General features: G+C 49.9%; 1 protein-coding gene across 2 annotated transcripts; it reads right to left on the bottom strand.

The window, feature by feature from the left end:
• Positions 1-430: 430 nt before the first annotated feature.
• PEF1 (penta-EF-hand domain containing 1) lies at positions 431-17,274 on the bottom strand. 2 transcript variants are annotated; one of them, XM_089897216.1, is made up of 6 exons: positions 17,171-17,274; positions 8,333-8,651; positions 3,741-3,896; positions 3,115-3,258; positions 2,184-2,242; positions 1,317-1,458 (listed from the first exon to the last, which is right to left on the bottom strand). In XM_089897216.1, exons 1-6 carry the CDS (start codon positions 17,192-17,194, stop codon positions 1,432-1,434), a joined length of 729 nt encoding a protein of 242 aa, XP_089753342.1. In that variant the 5' UTR covers positions 17,195-17,274; the 3' UTR covers positions 1,317-1,431. The 2 variants fall into 2 exon arrangements, with proteins under 2 accessions (XP_022430760.1, XP_089753342.1); XM_022575052.3 differs by lacking the exon at positions 2,184-2,242 and having other exon boundaries at positions 431-1,458; positions 17,171-17,272.
• Positions 17,275-18,374: the final 1,100 nt, after the last annotated feature.

The raw sequence follows: 18,374 nt of genomic DNA, 5'->3' as shown, positions 1-18,374 counted from the left end.
TGCTATAGACTGATTATCAAGCTGATCTGAAGATCCAGCTGGCAAGTACAGATGTCTGCGCTTAACAAAAATGGGGAGAAAGTTATGACTGCATAAATGCAGTTTGCCTGGAAGATTAAAACTAGGGTTTGAGATAATAAAAAGGCCAGGCTGTGGAAAGTCTGGGGTGGCTGCTTCTAGCCCAGAATGCCAGAAACTGTTATAAAACACACGGTCAGCTTCTTGGACTGAACCTGGCAAGGTTAGACTTAACCTGAAGTTACGTTACACTTAACTTCAACCCAGTAAGTGAGAGCAGCCCTGCGGAGGCATGTCCCCCTGAGCTGTTTCTCTCTGCATGGCATGGTATATGCTATGCACTTAAATATTCGTTGAATGGAAGAATGAGTGAGTGACTGAACGGACAAGCATGTGCACCTGTACCGGGGAAGGTGGTGGAAAATGTGGAACTCCAGAGCTTTATTCTTGCATTGAAGCTTACAGTTGCACCAAACTTTTGGCCCCAAATGAAAACAACCACAAATAAAAAAAAAAAAAGCATTGGCAGTGGGAGGTAGCAACTTGTCCCCTGGGGACTGAAGCCAAGCAGAGGATGGCAGGCAAGTATGAGGGGTCCAAGCTGCAGAGGGGTAGCCTGGCCAAAGATGCCCAGAGAGCAGACTGCCCAAGGTCCCTGAACAGGCAGCTAGAAGTCAACACACACGGACTTGTGGGGGGTGGAATCCAAGCCACTGGTCCCATGGGCAAATCTCTCACCCTGGTCAGATTCCATTCTGGAGAAACTGGGTTCATCTGACAAGACAGCGTGGGTGAGGGAACGCAGGGGCCAATCGTTAAGAGGCTGATGAACACTTACCTGGCGTCAGGGCATAGAAGGAAAAGCTAGAGTCTGGAGCCAGCTGACTGGACACTAACTCCATTGCAATGACCAGCATCTCTGGCACCTGGCGCAAGCCTGTGCCATTTAAATACTCAGGGACGTAAAAGGACATTCAATTTCCAGTCCTCTCCTAGGTCAGGCCCCTACCTGTGTGGTCTCAGCCCAGGTCCCCACTACCTGGTGGCTATGACACAGACTCCCAGCCCTCTTTGGGAACAATGCTGAATCAGGCAGGGGAGAATTCTTTTTCTAGGAAGGGCAGGAAATGAAGAGAGGCCCACATGCTTCTCCCACCCTAGGAGCCAGGAAAAGTCCCTTGGTGCGCTCCCCACTTTACAGATGGGCTGGTCATAGCATCCGAGAAGCTGTCATGGTGACGAAGTCCTCGAAGCTGAGCCGAATGTTGCCCTGCACAGCTGTGTCCTTCTCCCGGAAGGCCTCGGTCAGCACCTGCAGCTGGGTGCACACCTGGATGAAGCGATCTAGCTGCATGGCAGGACTGGCAGAGCGCGGGCAGTAGCGGGAGATCAGGAGCTGGGTGAACTGGGGGCTCAGATTGTAGCCCATCTGGGACAGAGCTGGAGAGGAGGGGCACACAGAGCAGACACGAAAACCTGCCGTGAGCACCGCCATCAACCAGCTCCACGGAGTACAGCAGTTCAGGAACTTCAAGGGGACTGGCACCGAAGCAGAAACAGGACAGATGTCCCGAGGGGCTGTCCAAAACGGCAGGAGCACAACAGGGGCTCTGGATGCTCCGCTGAGCTGGAAGGCCCCCATCCCTCTTTCTCAAAGTCTCTGTTGTCTGTTCAGTTAGGGGCCTGCAGGGTCCCAGAATGACACCAGTCTGTCCACGCTCATCTCTGACTCGTCTCTGTTACAGACAGGAGCCTGAGCCCCCTCGGGTCACCCTGCCCCGAGCAGACACACATGAGAGGTGGCTTATTAACCCTTGCTAATCCTCTGTCTTATCATCTCTAAAATTGGGATAATACTTAACCTTGTAGGTTCTAGTAAGGATTAAAGTAGGTGATCGTGCAATGGATTTGGTGTAGTGCCTGGCACATAATAAGCACCCAGTAAGTGTTATTTGCTAAAAGTTATAAAATCATCACCATCTCCCCAGGCGAGGCTGCTGGGCAGTTCCAAGCTCACAGCCTCCACGCTGCTCCTCCTGTCCCTCCAGCTGGGATGCTTCCTTCTTCCTCTCTGTATAATCTACCAGCTCAGGCTAAAGTCTCAGCTCCCCTTTTGCTATGTGGCCCTTGGGCAAGTCACCTAGACTAAGCCTCAGTTTTCTCACCTGTAAAAGGGTAATAATAAGAGATCCTTCATCTAAGGGTGGGGAATAAGAAGCAGTACCTATCACATGCAGAGAAAGAATGATATAATATATGAAAAAAGCTTATTACAGTACCTGGCCCATAGCAAGCATTCAATAAATATTAGCTTTCCTGTGATAATATCACCCTTACAAATATCCATCACCGGACCATTACCTGACAACAGAGTAGGTGCTCAGAACAGGTCACCTCCTTTCCCTCCCACCAGGGAGCTCCCCTTCCCCCTGCTCCCGCCCCCAGGCTCCTTAGTCTGATTGAAATCCATGGCCAGGGCGAGGGACTGGGTTCTGTGGGGAGCCCTTTCTCCCTCTCAGGTGGCAAAGCTCCCCGTCCAGTTCTCATCCCCACACTAACCAACCATCCTCTGGAGTCAGAATTGGAACCAGACCTGGAGCTGTGGCCTCAGGTCATCTTACCCAACTGCAACTTTTAGAGTGGTCTGGGTCCCAAAGCTGGGAATGAAATTGCCTTCTAGTAGGGCTAGCAACAGAAGCCACCTTTCTGAGCCCCTCTACAGGGCTCTTTCCATTCTGCATGCTAGAAACTAGAGAGGAAAGAGCCACACGAGCCACATGTACCAGTCTCAAAGTGCCCTCGGCTGCTGAATTTCCATCCCCAAGGCTCCCTGACAGCTGCGCCTGTCTCACCTAGTGCTGCCAGGAATCCCATCGCCAGAGAGCCCAGCCCCGATCGTTTCCCTGCCCTGGACTGGGCTCACGGCCCAGCCAGGTCACAGAAGGGGTGGGGAGAGGGCCTGTGCTGAGGGCAGCGTTTTGCAGTGCAGTTGGACACGTGGTAGCCAGAGGCTAGAGAGAACCCCTTGCTCTGTCTTAGGGGGTAAAGAGAAACATCCGGCTGTGCCTGTGCGCTGAGTCCCTGCCAGGCCCTCACCTTGCTGCAGCTCTGTGTAGCTAATGGAGCCCGAGCAGTCCCGGTCATATTGCTGGAAGAGGTTCTTCCACTGCTGGATGCACTTCCACAGGGCTGAGAAACCGTAGACATCAATGTGGCCTGACTTGGTCTTGTCAAACATGTCTTGGGTGGGGGAGGGAAAGAAGGCTTCAAGACTAAGGGCCAAGGGTCCTCAGATACCACTGAGGCTCCCTTCTCCCCAGGCTGGAGTAGGACACTCCACAGAACCACAGGCCTGAGGCCCAGATGCCGGTACCCAAGATGCACCCTCATCAAGTACTATACCAGCCTCCACCCCTCCCAGAACTGCATCTTCTCCGCAGGCTTGGCAGCTGACCCCCTCCCTGCCATCTCCCACCAGGACAGGGAGTCCCATTCTGCAGAATGAGACACTGAGCTGGCCTATGATTCAGCAAGGTCTAGAACTTGACAAAAGATCTAAGGAAAAGAGCTCTCTAAGGGATCTCACCTTGAACCCAGTTTCCTGTGAGAAATCCTCCCTGGCCAAAAGATTTCTCCTCAGAATGGCCTCCCACCCACCTACCGTCAGGCAGGAGGTGGCTCTGCCCCAGCTGGAGCCCATGAGGAAGGGCTAGGTAACTCACTTATCATCATGAGGCATGTCTCGTCGTTGAACGAGGACCAGTTGGAGTTGACCAGGGCCTGCTTCAGCTCCTTGATGGAGATATAGCCACTGTGATCGGAGTCCACTGACTGGAACCAGGAGTAAGCCTCGGGATCCACATTGGGAGGGGTGCCACCTGCAGGAAGGGGTGCCAACCAGGGGAGTCAGACGCAGGCCTCAAGACCAATCCACAGAAATGCTGGGAAGGGTCAGCCTCAGTGCCCCCCAGCTACCTCAAAAGTCTCACAAATCTGCCTACCCACTCCCTGTCTTCCATCAAGACAACATCCTTACTCTAATGGAAGAGGACCTTCTGTGTAAACTCACGAGTATTTGCGGTTGATTTCTACTCCACAAATCCTTCAGGTTTTTCCTACAGTGCTCCAGCCACTTCTCTAGTTGATTTTAAGTTTCTAAGGAACAGGGACTTGTCCGGCAGATTAAGAATTCTCTGAAAAGGGGGATCATCTCTTCCCCAAAAATGTTTGCTGAGCACCTAACATGCACAGCCCAGAGACAAGCATTTTGAGAGTCAGGCAGCAGGGAGCTCTCTGGGGTGGGAACCAGGTCTGGTCCATCTCTGGCACCAGGAGAGCTGGTATATTCTATCAAGAGCTACCAGAATGTGGGTGGCCACAGAGCTCCATGTCTCTTCCCTCCCCATCACCTCCGATGCCTGTCCCCATCTCCAAACCTCCCTGCAGACATCTTTGACACGTCCTCACCCCACACACCCAAAGAGCTGCCTAGAGCTGCCAGTTCCATACACAGGTATCAACTCCTCCCTGTTCCTACCGCACCTGCCCTGATTCAGACACCTCTCACCTGACTGTGGAACAAACCCAAAATCCTAACCAAATCCTCATGACAGCAACTCTCCACCACTTAGTACTTGTTGCCGAGTAATCTTTGTAAAATTCCACTCTGTTCTCACCAATTTCCCCCCACCTCAACTCAAAACTCTTCAAAGGCTCCCCACTGTCTACAAAATAAAGTCCAGCATCCCTAAAACAGCATTCCAGTTTCCCCACAATGTGGTCTACCCCCATCTACCTGTCACTCTATCCCCACTCTGTCCCCCTCTGCCTCTGTTCCAGCCTAGATGCAGTAAATAAGACACTTGGTCCTACCCAGACCTTCACAGCTCCCTATGAAGCCTTTACTCACCTCACCAGGTTCTCTCTGTCTCATACCCTCTTCTCCCTCATCTCTTTGCATCCATTTCCCACCCACCCTTCAAAACCCAAATAAAATGCTGCTCCTTCTATAAAGCCTTTCCTCTTCTTCCATCCCTGGACAGGCCTCCTTCCTCTCTCCTTTGTACTCCTCTCTATGGCCCTGATCATTCCACCGTGTACATGTTTTTTCCTACTCTTTCCAGGTTACACTTGGAGCAACTTGTGAGCAAGATCCCAGCCTAACTCATCTCTGAATCCCCAGGGGCTAGCACAGAGCCGGACACAGAAAGGGGAGGTGCTCAATTCATGCTAGAATTGGCCTCCTGGTTCAAGTCCCAACTCTCCCATGTGCAGCCTTGGTTAAGTTATTGAAGGTCTCTGTGTTTTGGTTTTTTTATCTGTGAAATGACAAGCACAACAGCATCTACTTCATAAGGTTATTATAAAGATATAACTAATAAATGAAAACCCTTAGATCAACACCTGGCCCCATCCAAGCACTACATACCTACTGATTATTAGCACTGCTGTCATGGTTCAAGCAGCTTTGTGTGTCTGGCAGCTTTGTGTGTACGTCAGATGGAATAAAGGATCATTCATTTGGAAAGACATGCAGGGTGGGCTGGGGGTGAGGGGAGAAGGCGGCACATGAAAGCAGAGAAGCACAGAGGACTGTCTTGGGGAAAAGCCAGAGTTACACAGTATTGGTAAACCTGCTGAGTTGACTGAGGGCTCCTTCGCACATGTAAGTATCAGAGACAGCACAGAAACCACTGTCCAGTCCCCAAAGTAAGGCCAGAAGGATAAAGGTCTGCCTGACTGAGGGACTAGTCTGACCTCCTCGGATGGGAAATCCAGACAGGCCCCACCCTCTTTCCTAAAACAGCTGCTGTGCACGGCGGAGAGGAGGTCACAGCCACAGGCAGGAGAGTCTCTGTAAAATGGGGTCTGCGCAGTCAGCATAGAGCAGCTCAGGCTCTGGAAGCAAAGAGAGCAAAGATCCTTACTAGCCTGTGTGGTTCAGAGGAATTGTTTCATTCTCTGAGTACTGATTCCCCCATTTCTAAAATGGACCTACTTTCCAGGGTTGCTGTGATGATTAAATGAGATAACAGCAAAATAAAGTTTTCACAGAGGGCCTGGAATGTGTGCAGTCACATTTTCGCGGAGGAAGGCCTATTTAAACTGGGTCTGAAAGGATGATTAAGAGTTACGATGGGGAAAAGAAAAAGCATGTGGCGAAGGCACAGAGTGTGTTCAGAGTACTCCAAGGGGTCTGGGGTTGATGGAAGAGAGGGTCTGGAAAGACCCGTTGGGAATCGAGTGCCCTTAGGATCTTCCCTGTGGGCAATGAGGCACCTTTAAGGGTCAACCCTCTCTTGCAGAGCATGGTGTTCAACATTTAGACCCTGTATTCAGCGGGGTTAAGTTAGTGGGGCCTCCAGGTGACTCCACTGCAGGTGATATACGGATCATACTTTAAGAAGCACTGCTCCAGGGACTTCCCTGGTGGTCCAGTGGCTAAGACTCCGCGCTCCCAATGCAAGGGGCCCGGGTTTGATCCCTGGTCAGGGAACTAGATCCCACACGCATGTCACAATTGAAAAAAAAGATCCTGCACGCTGCGACGAAGATACCCTGTGCTGCGACTAAGACCCAGCACAGCCAAATAAATAAATATTTAAAAAGAAAGAAAAAAGAAGCACTGCTCCAGGGGCTCACGGGCGGCACTGGAGAGGAGAGAGGAAGCTGCAGAGGGTGAGCAGTTAAGAGACTGAAGCACATTTCTCCTCTCCACTGCAGCCCCATTATCTCTGGCCTCAGGCCCTGGAGGGATAAGCCTCACAGCCAGGGGTTTCTTTCCCTGCAGTGACCTCATGTAGGCTCAGAAACAAAATTTTAAAAGGAGGAGGAAATCCACCAGGAAGCTTCTGAGCTGAAAGCAAACAGCCAGCAGCCCCAGCTCTGATAAGATAAATGCCACTGGCTCACAGTGTTTAGAACCCCCAAGGTCTGAGCCTCTTCCTCGGCCACCTGCTGGGTATGTATGCTAAGATGCTACAGCTTCCCAGCAGTACCATTCCCTGGAGGCCCTTCAGGTGCACCAGAATGGTTCCAGGCTGCCTCGCTGCTGGTGTGGTCTCCTGGGAACAAGCACTGCGAAGAGGCTGACTGAATGAGCCTGGGAGGACACAGGGGTCTGGGATCTCACCTTCCCCAACCCCCTGTCTGAAATCATTCAGAAATCTTCACTGAGCTTGAAGTCCCACCTAAGATTCTCTGCCTCCACTGAGTTGCCAAGCCCCCTCCCCAGCCCCCATTTGTCCAGTACCTCAGCTTTACAATCTCTGCTCTTTATCCTTCCCCTATCTCATCCCATCACTCTCCTGCCTGCCTCGGCATCTTTCAGTGGTACGGCCCTTGCCATATCTGCTATCACATTAAATGCCACATACCTCGTTGCTGAGAATGCTCCAGAATGAGTCCTCTCACAGAACACTGTTTACTAAGCCCCTCCCATTTGCCATACCCTGTGCCCAGTGTTTACCTGCAACTTCTCATTTAATCTTTATTAACAAACTTGTGAGGTAGTGACATTTACACATTTTACAGATGTGGACACTGAGGCTTAACGAGATGACGTCATTTGGTCAGGTCAGTAAGTGATCTGATCTCAAGAGCCCAAGCTTTCAACAACTATGCTATCTTACCTTTCTACATATAGCAGTCAGTCTCTCTTACACAGAAATGGGGTTTCTCCCCACGGTAGACTGTAGTATTATCTCCAATCATTTGCTAATCCACTCCCTCCCCTGCTTCCCTGCAAGAGCGTGGTACATCCTCTCCACTGCCTGGCGGCCTGCAGAGCCCCTCCAGTGAGAGGAGTATCCATTCCCATCCTATTGATGTCAGGCTTGACCAGAGGATGTGGTTTGGCCAATAAACGTGAGTGGAAGAGATATAAACTACTTCAAAGCAGAAGCTTTAGGGGGCATCGTGCATTCCTGCTAGCTCTCTTACTCTTTTTGTCTGCCACAAAAACAGTATATCCCAAATAGGGGCTGCTCCTCCAGCCTGGATCCTGGAAAGAAAAGACACGTGGAGCAGAACCTCAGCAGCCAAGCCTGCAGCTGCCGACATGTAACCAAGAGTAAATAAGTGTGAGCAAGGAACAGAAATAAACATTTGCCACTGTAAGCCAGAGATTTAGGAGTTGTTACCACAGCAAAGCTAACTAACAGACTTCTCATTCTGCTAATGCAAGCTAAGCTAGAGACAAGATGCTAAGGTGCCGGAGACCAGGCTGCCTACACATCCACAAGGAGGGCAAGGAAGGGCCCTGGATAACTCAGAACAAGGTCAGAGGCACTTGGAGTCCAAGATCCCTACTTACCTGGAGGAGGTGTTCCCTGTCCATAAGGCCCGGGATGCTGGGCACCATAGGAATTTGGAGGTGGTGGTCCATAGGGGCCACCTGGGGCCGCGCCACCATACGGTCCTCCTGGAGTTCCAGAAGGGAGCCCCCCAGGGTTGGGGTGTGCATAGGGCCCTCCACCAGCTGGTGGTCCGTAAGGCCCTCCAGGGGCAGGACCTCCTCCATATCCGCCACCAGGGGGTACCCCGCTAGCATATTGCCCTCCAGCATGGGGGAGTCCGGGGTAGTAGCTACCCGGAGGGGCTCCGGGTGCTTGTCCTCCAGCTCCTGGGCAGCCCTGCAAGAAGAGCAAGATATCAGTCAGAATGACAGGGCCAGAAACTAGCCACAGTATGGAACTTTACAGTTATAAGGCACTGCCACTGCCTTTCTTTCAACTGATCCTATGGGCTGAACTGGACTGGAATCATGACCCCACTGCTCACATGGGGAACCTAAGGCTTCTGGAGGAGATACAACTTACCCAAGGTCACACTGCCACTGACCTGCAGAGGTAGGGCTGGAACCCTGCCCTCCTGGCTGCCCTTCCCTGCACACCAAGGGGCTCCACAAGGGCTGGTATCATGTCTGGTTTGCCACTTTATCCCTTTATCCCCAGCCCCCAGTGCAGAACAGATGCTCAATAAATATTTATTGTATGAATGAGCGGGCAAATTAATCAAACTGAATTCCAAATCCACACCCTGTGGTACCCCCATCTCTATCCGCAGAATTCACAGTGCAAATGTGATCTCCAGCCCATGCCCCTGACCCTCTTCAGTCACAAATGATGCATCTATAGCACGGATTCATCCACAGCATGTCTTCCTTACCCTACTCTAGCTCATGATGCAAAACCATTTCCCCAGCCTCATTCATGGCTCTGTGAGACAGGTAGGCAAGACCCTATTCCTAAGGCAATGTAGGCCCATGGTTAAGAGTGAAAAAGACCAGTTCAAGCTTGCGGTCTGCCACTTACTAACTGGTCTAATGACTTACCCTCTCTAAGCCTAAATATCCTTGGCTCTAAGAGTGCCTGCCTACCTCCAGGTTAGTATGTGAATGAAATGAGGCCGGTCACGTAAAGGGCTCTGACACAGGCCCTCGCACAAAGTAAGCACTCAATACACAGCAACTATTAATAGTAGGACTCTTCTATGGAGGAGGAAACTCAAGTCCAGAAAAATCACACAACAACCGTGTGGAGGGGCTGGGGCCAGAATCCAGGTCTCCTGGCTGCTAAGCCCAGGCCATGTAAACAGTAGAGCATACATGGGAGCACTCCTCCCTCTCTTGTCCCTGTCCCCACGCCACTAGCCAGGGATCCCTGAGGCTCAGAGTGTTCGGCTCCATCTCCCTAAATGGCCTAGTGGACCACAGTCTCAACACATCTGCAGTGAGCTCAAGGGCACAGAGAGCAACTGCGCCCGGCTCCAAGCATTGTGAGGATGGTACCATCTGGACACGTTTTAGATCAACCTGTAAGGCACACCAGTGGCCTAGGCAGTACGAGCCTGGATTTCCTCTTTTAATTGCGTTTGATAGCTTCCAGGACAGTTACCCTCAAGGCTAAGGCCAAAGTCACACGTCATCTCAAGAGAGTCTGCTTGCTCGGGGAGGAGAGGCTTCTTGAGGGAGGGCAGGAAGCACGTCCTTCCACCTTCCCCACTCAGCATCGTGGACGCTCTTATGCCCTGGAAGCTGCCACAGCTCGTAGCAAGACTCCTTCACAGATAATGAAGTCACAGGCAAATCTCAATTCAAAACTCTTCTCTCATCAGCTGAGCTCATGACCATGGGTCAGTGGCCTGTTTCCTCACAAGTAAAATATAATAATCCCTTCCTCACTGAATTGTTCTGTAGATTACAAGAAATGTATACAGCAGAATTTTGTTAGTTAAATTTTTAGCTAAAGAACCACATCCGCCCCCCTTTTTTTTTTGGCCACGCGGCTTGCAGGATGTTAGTTCCCCAACCAGGGACTGAACCCGGGCTATGGCAGTGAAAGCGCCGAATCCTAACCACTGGACCACCAGGGAACTCCCTAAAGAACCTTTTGATGAATAAAAATATTTAAAAACTGGCAAAAGGAAGTTGCTCTGGCTGGAGGTGGGGGTCCCAGAGCCCTGACCACATAGCCCCTCCCTTGCTAGGCTGTGAGCGAGCCCTGCAGAAACCCCCCAGTGATTCAAAAGGCAGTCTGAAAACCATTAATACAAGAAGCAGCTCTTACAACAGCGTCCAGCATAAATCGTAGCTCTGCTGTTATAGTAATTATTATTACTGCTATCAGCAAAGCCCTGGGCCAGGTAAACTCTTGGGGCGGGGGGTGTGTATAAAGGAGAGTGAAATGTTCAAAGGAGCTCAGTTAATAGGAGAGGCACTGAAACATACTCTGTAACATTTAACAAAACAGCATAAGGAAACAGGTGTTTAAAATGGACACATAAGCCATGTGCCATGGGACCACAAAGGAGAGTGAAATCGGGGAGGGTTTCCAGGAGAAAGCAGCACTTGGATTAGGACTTAAAGACTCCCAAGGGAGCTGGAGAGGTGTGATGGGAGAGGTGCCCAGAAGACCTCTTCAACCTAACCCCTTCAGTTTACAGACAGGAAACTAAGGCCAGGTGAGGGGAAGAGGCTGGCTTAAGAAACACTGTGAGCTGAAGGCAGAGGCAGATCACTCCCCGTCCATATCCCAGTCCATTGACTCCCACCATCTCCCGCCACGGTGCTCTTTCCTTAAGCGATAGGGCACAGGATTCCAGTGTAGGCTAGAAAGGGGATGGGGACTCTGCAGAGTCTGGGCACACCCGAAGAACAGGCTGGACACCAAGCCAGGAAGTTGCTGCTCCACAAGAAGTCGTGTGAGCAAAGCCATCAACTGTTCCTGGCTTACGACACCTGAGGCACAGCCCTTCCCCCAGGAAACAACCCCACGACAGCCAACCTAGTGCTGCCGGCCGGTCTTCTGACCTTGGTCCTATCACAATCCAGGGGTCTGGTGCAGCCTGGCCGCAACTAAACCCTTTCCTTTCTGCCCTGCATTAAAGCCCTTACGTGTACAGTTTACAAAGCACTTTCACATACATACAAATGCTACTGGCAAAATTCTGCCAACAATCCTCCAACAGAAAAAAGGAAGGTAATAGTAGGCCTATTTTCAGATGAAGAAACTGAGGTGTACAACTGTGAAAAGACTTCATCCATTCAGCAAGCATTTACAGAGCAACAATGTTGTGTTAGGCTCTGTGCTAGGCCGGGGGCACGAAACTAAACAGGGCCTGGCCTTGAGGAGCCCCAGATAATTATGATACAATCTGATCACTGTCATCAGAAAAATCTACTTAAATGCTATTAAGAAGGCATGGGCAGAGGAATTGTTTCTGTTTGTCAAATGATAAATGAGCAATCAAATTAACACATGTAGGCAGTGGGTCAAGGAAGGCTTCCTGGAAGAGGCAGGAATAATACTGGAACTGGCACTGAAGGATACACAGGCATTCTCCAAAAGGAAGGCAGTAAAGGACACTCCAGACAGAAGAAAGAAAGACAAACACACAGACCTATGAGTGAGCATGGAGTAGTCAGGGAGTGGGCTAAAAAGCAGGGGGCTGGGGCAAGAACGCGGAGTGAACTCAGAAAGGCAAGCTCTTTACATGCTCCTTCTCTTATCACCTGTCCTGCTGCATTTCAGTTAGCTGGTGCATCTTAGAGCAGTTTCTCTCTGTCACACAGCAGTGAGCTCCCCAGGGGCAGACAGTGGGCCTCATTCATCACGGTAGCCCAGGGTCCAGCACAGAGCCTGGCACCGGCAAGCCGCCATAAAAATGTGAACAAATGAATACCACTCAAAAGATCTGGAGCTTTATGCCGGAGGAAACAGAGCGCTACAGAAGGGTTTCCAACAGGGAAGAAACGTGTCGGGCCTTGTTTAGAGAACTAAGCAGCGTTGGGTGTGAAGGATGAACTAGTGGGGGAGGCGGCAGCCCAGGTGCTGGACAGGCAGGTCTTGAACCAGACAGCAGACTCAGAGAGAACAGGATGGATTCTGAAGCTATTTCAGAGATAGACTAGACATGACTTGGCAACTAATTAGGTTAGAGAAGCGATGGAGGGGGCAGTGAAGAAAGGGAAGTGTTTAGAATGACTCAGGTTTCTAGCTTGCACCAGAGGACGAAGAAAGTAAAACCACAAGAATCCAGGCTGGGGAAGAGGGTTCCCAGGGACACTGAGCTGTTAGTAAATGTCTGAACCAGAAATGAAAACCAGAGTCCCTGATTCCATGTTCTTTTATACTACTCCATGCCATTTGCCAACCCTCTGAAGAGTTTTTCCAAGAGCATTTCATGCTGATAAACACAAGATTGTCAAAAAAAAAAAAAAAAAAAAAAGACAGGAAGAGTTCAGCAATCATGGTTTCCAAAACATTACAGAAAACTAACCCTAGGTCTTTACTGATTGCAAATAAACTACATTTGATAAATTTGGGTGGGGGGAAGGGGCAATTAACATTTTATTAAGGCTCTCACTGATCCTCAGTCCTATGAGGCAAGTGCTATGGTCCCCATTTTACAGATGAGAAAATTAAGGTGCAGAGTTTAATCATGTGCCTGTGATGACGCAGCTAGAACTGGTAAAGCTTCAAAACAGGGTCTGCATGACTCCACCACTCTACCCTCTTCTGGGTGTTCACCAATAGATGAGTGAGTGTCTACCACGTGCTAGTGCCAGAGACTGTCCTAAATATATGTGTCAGATATGACGGGTTTCTACAGTGGAAGGGGTTGAAGGGGAAAGGGTTGGATTAGGTAATCTTTCAGAGGCTTCAAGCCCAGAAATTAGGGAGACTCAGAAGAATCTTATTCTGTTTTCACCCCCGCACCTAGACCCAATTCGAGAGCCACAGTATTGTAAGAGACCCCAAAGACCTCCCAGTCCAACCTCTCAGTCGATGATGGAATCTCTGCAGCACCATCTGGAATCTCTGTTTACATTCCCGCAAGTGGTGGGGAGTTCACCCCCTCCCAAATAACCCACTCAGAAAGTCTTACATTTTCTTTTGGCTCTGAGGGCTCATTCTTCTACCCCAAGACCCTTGTGAAGCCCAGTGGTGTCAAAATTTGGTCCATGCTGAGTACTGAGGGGAAACACAAGCCTGTGCTCTGGAGCTAGCCCCCAGCCCGCTGGAGGAGGTTAGAGCCCATTCTAAGGGGTTAAACAATCACAAGACTACAGAAGGAGTGGTTTGGGCATTCACCAGCAGAACTTCTTAAAATATTTAAAGGCCAGAAATCTGCAGCCAATAAACAGCGAGCCAAGAACTGTCCCAAGACTTCAATTACCACCTCTGTGCTGACACTCCAAAATCTTTCTCTCCAGCTTCATCTCTCATGAGCTGCAGACCTCATATCCAACAACCTCCTGGACTTTCCGTCCAAATCTATTCCTCCTTCTGTGTTCCCACTGCAGTGAAGGGAAACCCTGAGGCCCTCCTGGACACCTCCTCTTTCCTTTCCTCCGTCACCTCAATTAGGCACCAAGTTTTCTCACTTCCACCTCCCAGCTCCATGTTCACCAGGTCACTGTTCTCTCACCTAGATTACTTCAACAGCTTTGAAACTGGTCTCCCTGCCTTGTCTCTCCTGCTTCAACACCCCCTGACAGTGCCCCACGGTCACAGCTCAAAGCACGAATGGGAGAAAACTCTTCAGGAGCTCCCCAACAACTCTCAGGATGAAGTCCACACTCCTCAAAAAGGCACATAATGCCCTTTAGGATCTGGTCCTTGCTTGCCTTTCTGGTCTTGTTACCCTTTCCCCCCCTCCTCTTCACTACAACTAGACTCATCTCCTTAAATTCTTCCAAAACACTGGGCTCTCTTACTTGCTTCCTGGCCTTTGTGAATACTATTCCCTCCACTGGAATACCATGCCTTTCTTCACCCAGCTAACTCCTACTGGAGATTCGGTTTTTGGCTTAAACGTCACCTCCTTTAACAAGACTTCCTTCCCTCAAGACTAAGTTAGGGGTCCCTCCTGTGCTAGCCTGACACTTACTCCCATTTAATACTCATCGCACAGATTCTACAATTTACGTGTCTGTATCACTCTTCCCCTTGGAGTATTTACTATACGCCAAAACACCATATCAAGCACTTTATGTGGATTATCTCATTTAATCTTTGCAGTAACCCTTGAGGTAGGTACTCTTATCACCCCATTTTTAAAAAGGGGGAAACCGAGCCTCAGACTTCTGCAAGAAATTTCTGCAAGGAAATGGCAGAGCAAGGATTTGAAGCCAAATCTCGCTGGCCTCAGAGACCAAGCTCTTAAGCACTGAAATCCATCAGGCTGGCTCCCCCACAGGACCAAAGGGTACTTGAGTTTTACTCCTCCAACACCCAGTCCATGCTTGAGGACCCTGGGGCAGGATGCAGCAGAAAATTACAGGAGTTTTGACTCCTAACAAGAGGCTGGAATCCTCCAGGGCTATGTACTGGGTGGAGGGGAGGCAGCACTGACTAAGCCTTTGGATGCTTTCAGACAACCCACTTCCTTTCTTGGAACACTGTGGACCAGGAGCTGGATAGGAGGAACGAAGAAGGTATGATGGGAGACAAGCATTTCTTCCTCTACTAGAGACACATTCCTCTCTGTGCTCCTTTTCAATATTTCACTGAGCATAAGCCCAGGCAGCACGGCATGATAACAGTGACCCCAGCAGCAAGAGCTATGCCACCACGCTCTGGCACACACTAGATATCAGCAATGCGCCAAGCTCCCTACAGGCTTTATCATATTTCATCCTCTTTTCAGCCCTATGAAGTACTATTCCTCCCTCTTTACAAGTGAAGAAACCGAGGCTCAGAGCCCTTAGATGATTTGTCCAAGGGTGTATAACTATTAAATAGAATTAGGATTCTAGCCCAGTTCTGTCTAACCTGGAAGTTGAGGCTCTTAATTTCCAAGTCACTGCTTCTAGGATGCATACAAATTGTCTCCAAAAGCTTATTAAAATGTAGATGCTTGGGCCTTTCCTGGGTACAGAACAGGTCTGAGGTGGAACCCCAAAATGTGCTTTTTTAACAAGCTCCTAGGTGATTCTGATGTAGACCATCCACTGAGAAACAATGTACTATGGCAATGTTCTCCCAAACTGTGTTCCTCAAGAATACCAGTGTCACCAACATATGACCAGACTTATGTCATATAAGTGGGGTGGGGGGTTCCATAGTTAAGTTTAAGAAACACTTCATATTCTATCCCTCTCTGGCAAATTTTGCCTCTCTGGCAAATTTACAATGTCTATTAACAAATTAAGAATTCTGAGATGGCCTGTGGTTAACAGGTTAACAAAACTCATTAAGCTGTATTTAACAGTGTATTTCCCAAACTTATTTAACCACAGAATACTCCTTTATTAGCAATACTTATTAACATTCACAAGCCTCAGCAAATGCAACTGAGCTTGGGAAACACTGCTAGGTTATACTTCCTCCTAACCCCAGCCCAGGCTGGCCTCTCTCCTTCCTACCTCTGCTAAGTATGCAATGATAGAAACTCTAAGTTCTAGCATGGGCACTCCCTCACTTGCTATGTGTGACCTTGGGTAAGCCACTTAACCTCTTTGGGCTTATTCCTCAGCTATAAATTGGGGGAATAATCCCTGCTAGCCTGCTCACAGAACCTTCATGACTGAGATAACGGATGTCCAAATACTGTGTGCAAAAACTGTACAGGGCTGCACTCCCTACGAGGGCTCTTGCCACATCTTCTGATATGTGATTACACTCAGCCCAGCACTTAGCAATATCCCATGTGACCTTGTTTTCCAATTTTTCCTGCATGGGTTTTATCTCCTAAATTAGTGTGATCTTAGGCAACTCAGGAGCCCTCTCTGAGCTAAAACGAAGGGACTCTTCTGAGGGCCCTTCCAGCACCGGCCTTCAAGGAATCTAGTAAAAATCAAAATACTAAAAGGTAACACCTGTCACACTCTTCATAGTACCAAATGCTTTACAAGCATCACTTCGTTACTCTTCATAACAGCTCTATGAAGTAGATCCTATTATTTGGCCCTATTTTACAGAGGAGGAAACTTCAGCTCAGAAAGGGCTCAATGGCTCAAAACTATTTAACTGATGGAGCCAAGGTGTGAACCTTCCTCTGACTCGCCTTGCTGTGGTGTTCTTGCCTGGATCAAGATGGGCTGGCAAGTGGGGAAAAGGCATTTGCTGACAGCTCCGGGCTCTGCTGCCTAACTGCCTGGTGACTTCAAATAAATTCCATGTCTCCTTGGGTTTCGCTTTCCTGTGTGTGAAATGGAAGTGTTGGACTCGTCAGTAGTCGAACAAGCTCGTTTGCGCAGCCTGCTAAACCCACAGGTTCTCCTGATTATTCAGATGCAGTACGTCAAGAGTGTATTTTTATCAACTCCCCAAAAGATACCGACAGAACCAGTGCTCTAAACGTTCTGTTGGCGTTGATGACCCCGCCTGCGGCCCCAGCGGGATCCTGGGAAAATATGGGGCCCAGGCCAAGCCCAGTCTGACTCTGTGGGGTCCAAGAACCCCAAATCTTCCCGTGCACGACGTCAAAGGGGGCGCGACACGACCTCCCAGAGGTGCAGTCCTGCGTGACGTGAGCCAGGCGCGACCGACCATCCCTTTTCCCTTCTCTCCTGCGCGAAACCTCGTTGAAGCCAACCTCAGCGTGGGAAAGGCGCGGAGAAGGCGGGGAGAAAGAGAAGCAGGGGATCCCGGGCCTGGACTTGGCGAGGCACCCACTTGGATTCGCCCGCCCCTCACACACTCACCTGCCCGTAGTGGTAGCTGGCCATGGCGACTCTGACGTCTCAAGTCGCCGTGGGGCGGGACTTTCCGTCTCAAACCCGCCTCCTCCTGGGCGTGGGGGCGGGACCTATTCTGATTGGATGTCCGCAACTATCAATCCTAGGCGCATGGGTCGACGGAAGTGACGCTATAGGGCGGTGATTTGGTGCCTCCCAGAGACGCCAGAGAAACTAAGGATCCGGAGACGTTCCCAGAAGTCTTCTTCGCTGTACTGGCGCACCTGTTCCTCTCTTTCCTGCCCTAGAGTAGGCTCCAGGGCTGGTCGGGCCCGGGTATTTAGGGCGAAGCTTGGGTGGTGTGTTGCAGGGGGTGGCCATGTTTTAACCTGGCAAATGGGACGCATGATAGTGGCGTAGTTGCTGTCGTCACTCAAAGTTTCCAGCTGAGGAAGGCCCAGGCGGTTACCGTGACGACGGGGAACAGATGGAGGCCTCCGGGGAAGGCTAGAGGCAAGGGCGAGAAGTCACTGCGTTCTAATGTCAGGCACCACGTGTCAGTTAGCAGCTTTGGAGTGGGATCTATGGTGTTTGGACAGGAAAATTCCAAACCGTCAGAATGGGAGGGAAATTAGATCATCTAGGGCCCCTATGGGCCTCATGGGGAAACTGAGGTCCAGAGAAGCAGTGACTTGCCCTAGTTCAGTATGGGTTAGGGGCAGAGTGTAACCTAGAACTGGGGTCAGTGAATGTCCCAGTTCTCATCAGGGAAGTCTTGAGGACTGGTGCCAAAGTAAGCAAAATCCTGGTTACTAAGCTACCTCATAGTCATGTACTTGCCTGTTCATGGTTCAGGCTCTCCACTTGTTTGCATGCTTATTTAATTTGTTAGTTCTTACATGCGGGCACAGATTGTGTCAGGTTTTGCTTGTCATTATATCTCCAGGACCTGTATTTTTTAAAAATTAATTAATAGTGTTATGAGGTGCTTTCCATTCTGGCCCATCTAACCATCTCACCAGTGTCACCTACAGATTGGCACTTGCCATCTACCTCTACAAGGATCAAATTAAGAGCTGCTGTAGCTGCTGACCTTCAACACCCCCTGAAAGGAGTTCAGAGTGGAGATCAGGAATGAGGCACTCTGTGCTCTGGGAAAAACTGGCAGAACGGGTTTTCAGATAGATATTTTCAGGAGACGATTTTATGAGCCCAATTCTTCATCTCCTCG

This window comes from Delphinapterus leucas, chromosome 1 (genome assembly GCF_059928025.1).
Source record: "Delphinapterus leucas isolate spDelLeu-1000000601 "Yukka" chromosome 1, BTC_Dleu_Yukka2, whole genome shotgun sequence".
Lineage (NCBI taxonomy): Eukaryota > Metazoa > Chordata > Mammalia > Artiodactyla > Monodontidae > Delphinapterus > Delphinapterus leucas.
The sequence above is the reverse complement of the archived record's forward strand: the minus strand, read 5'-3'. Positions and strand labels throughout refer to the sequence as shown.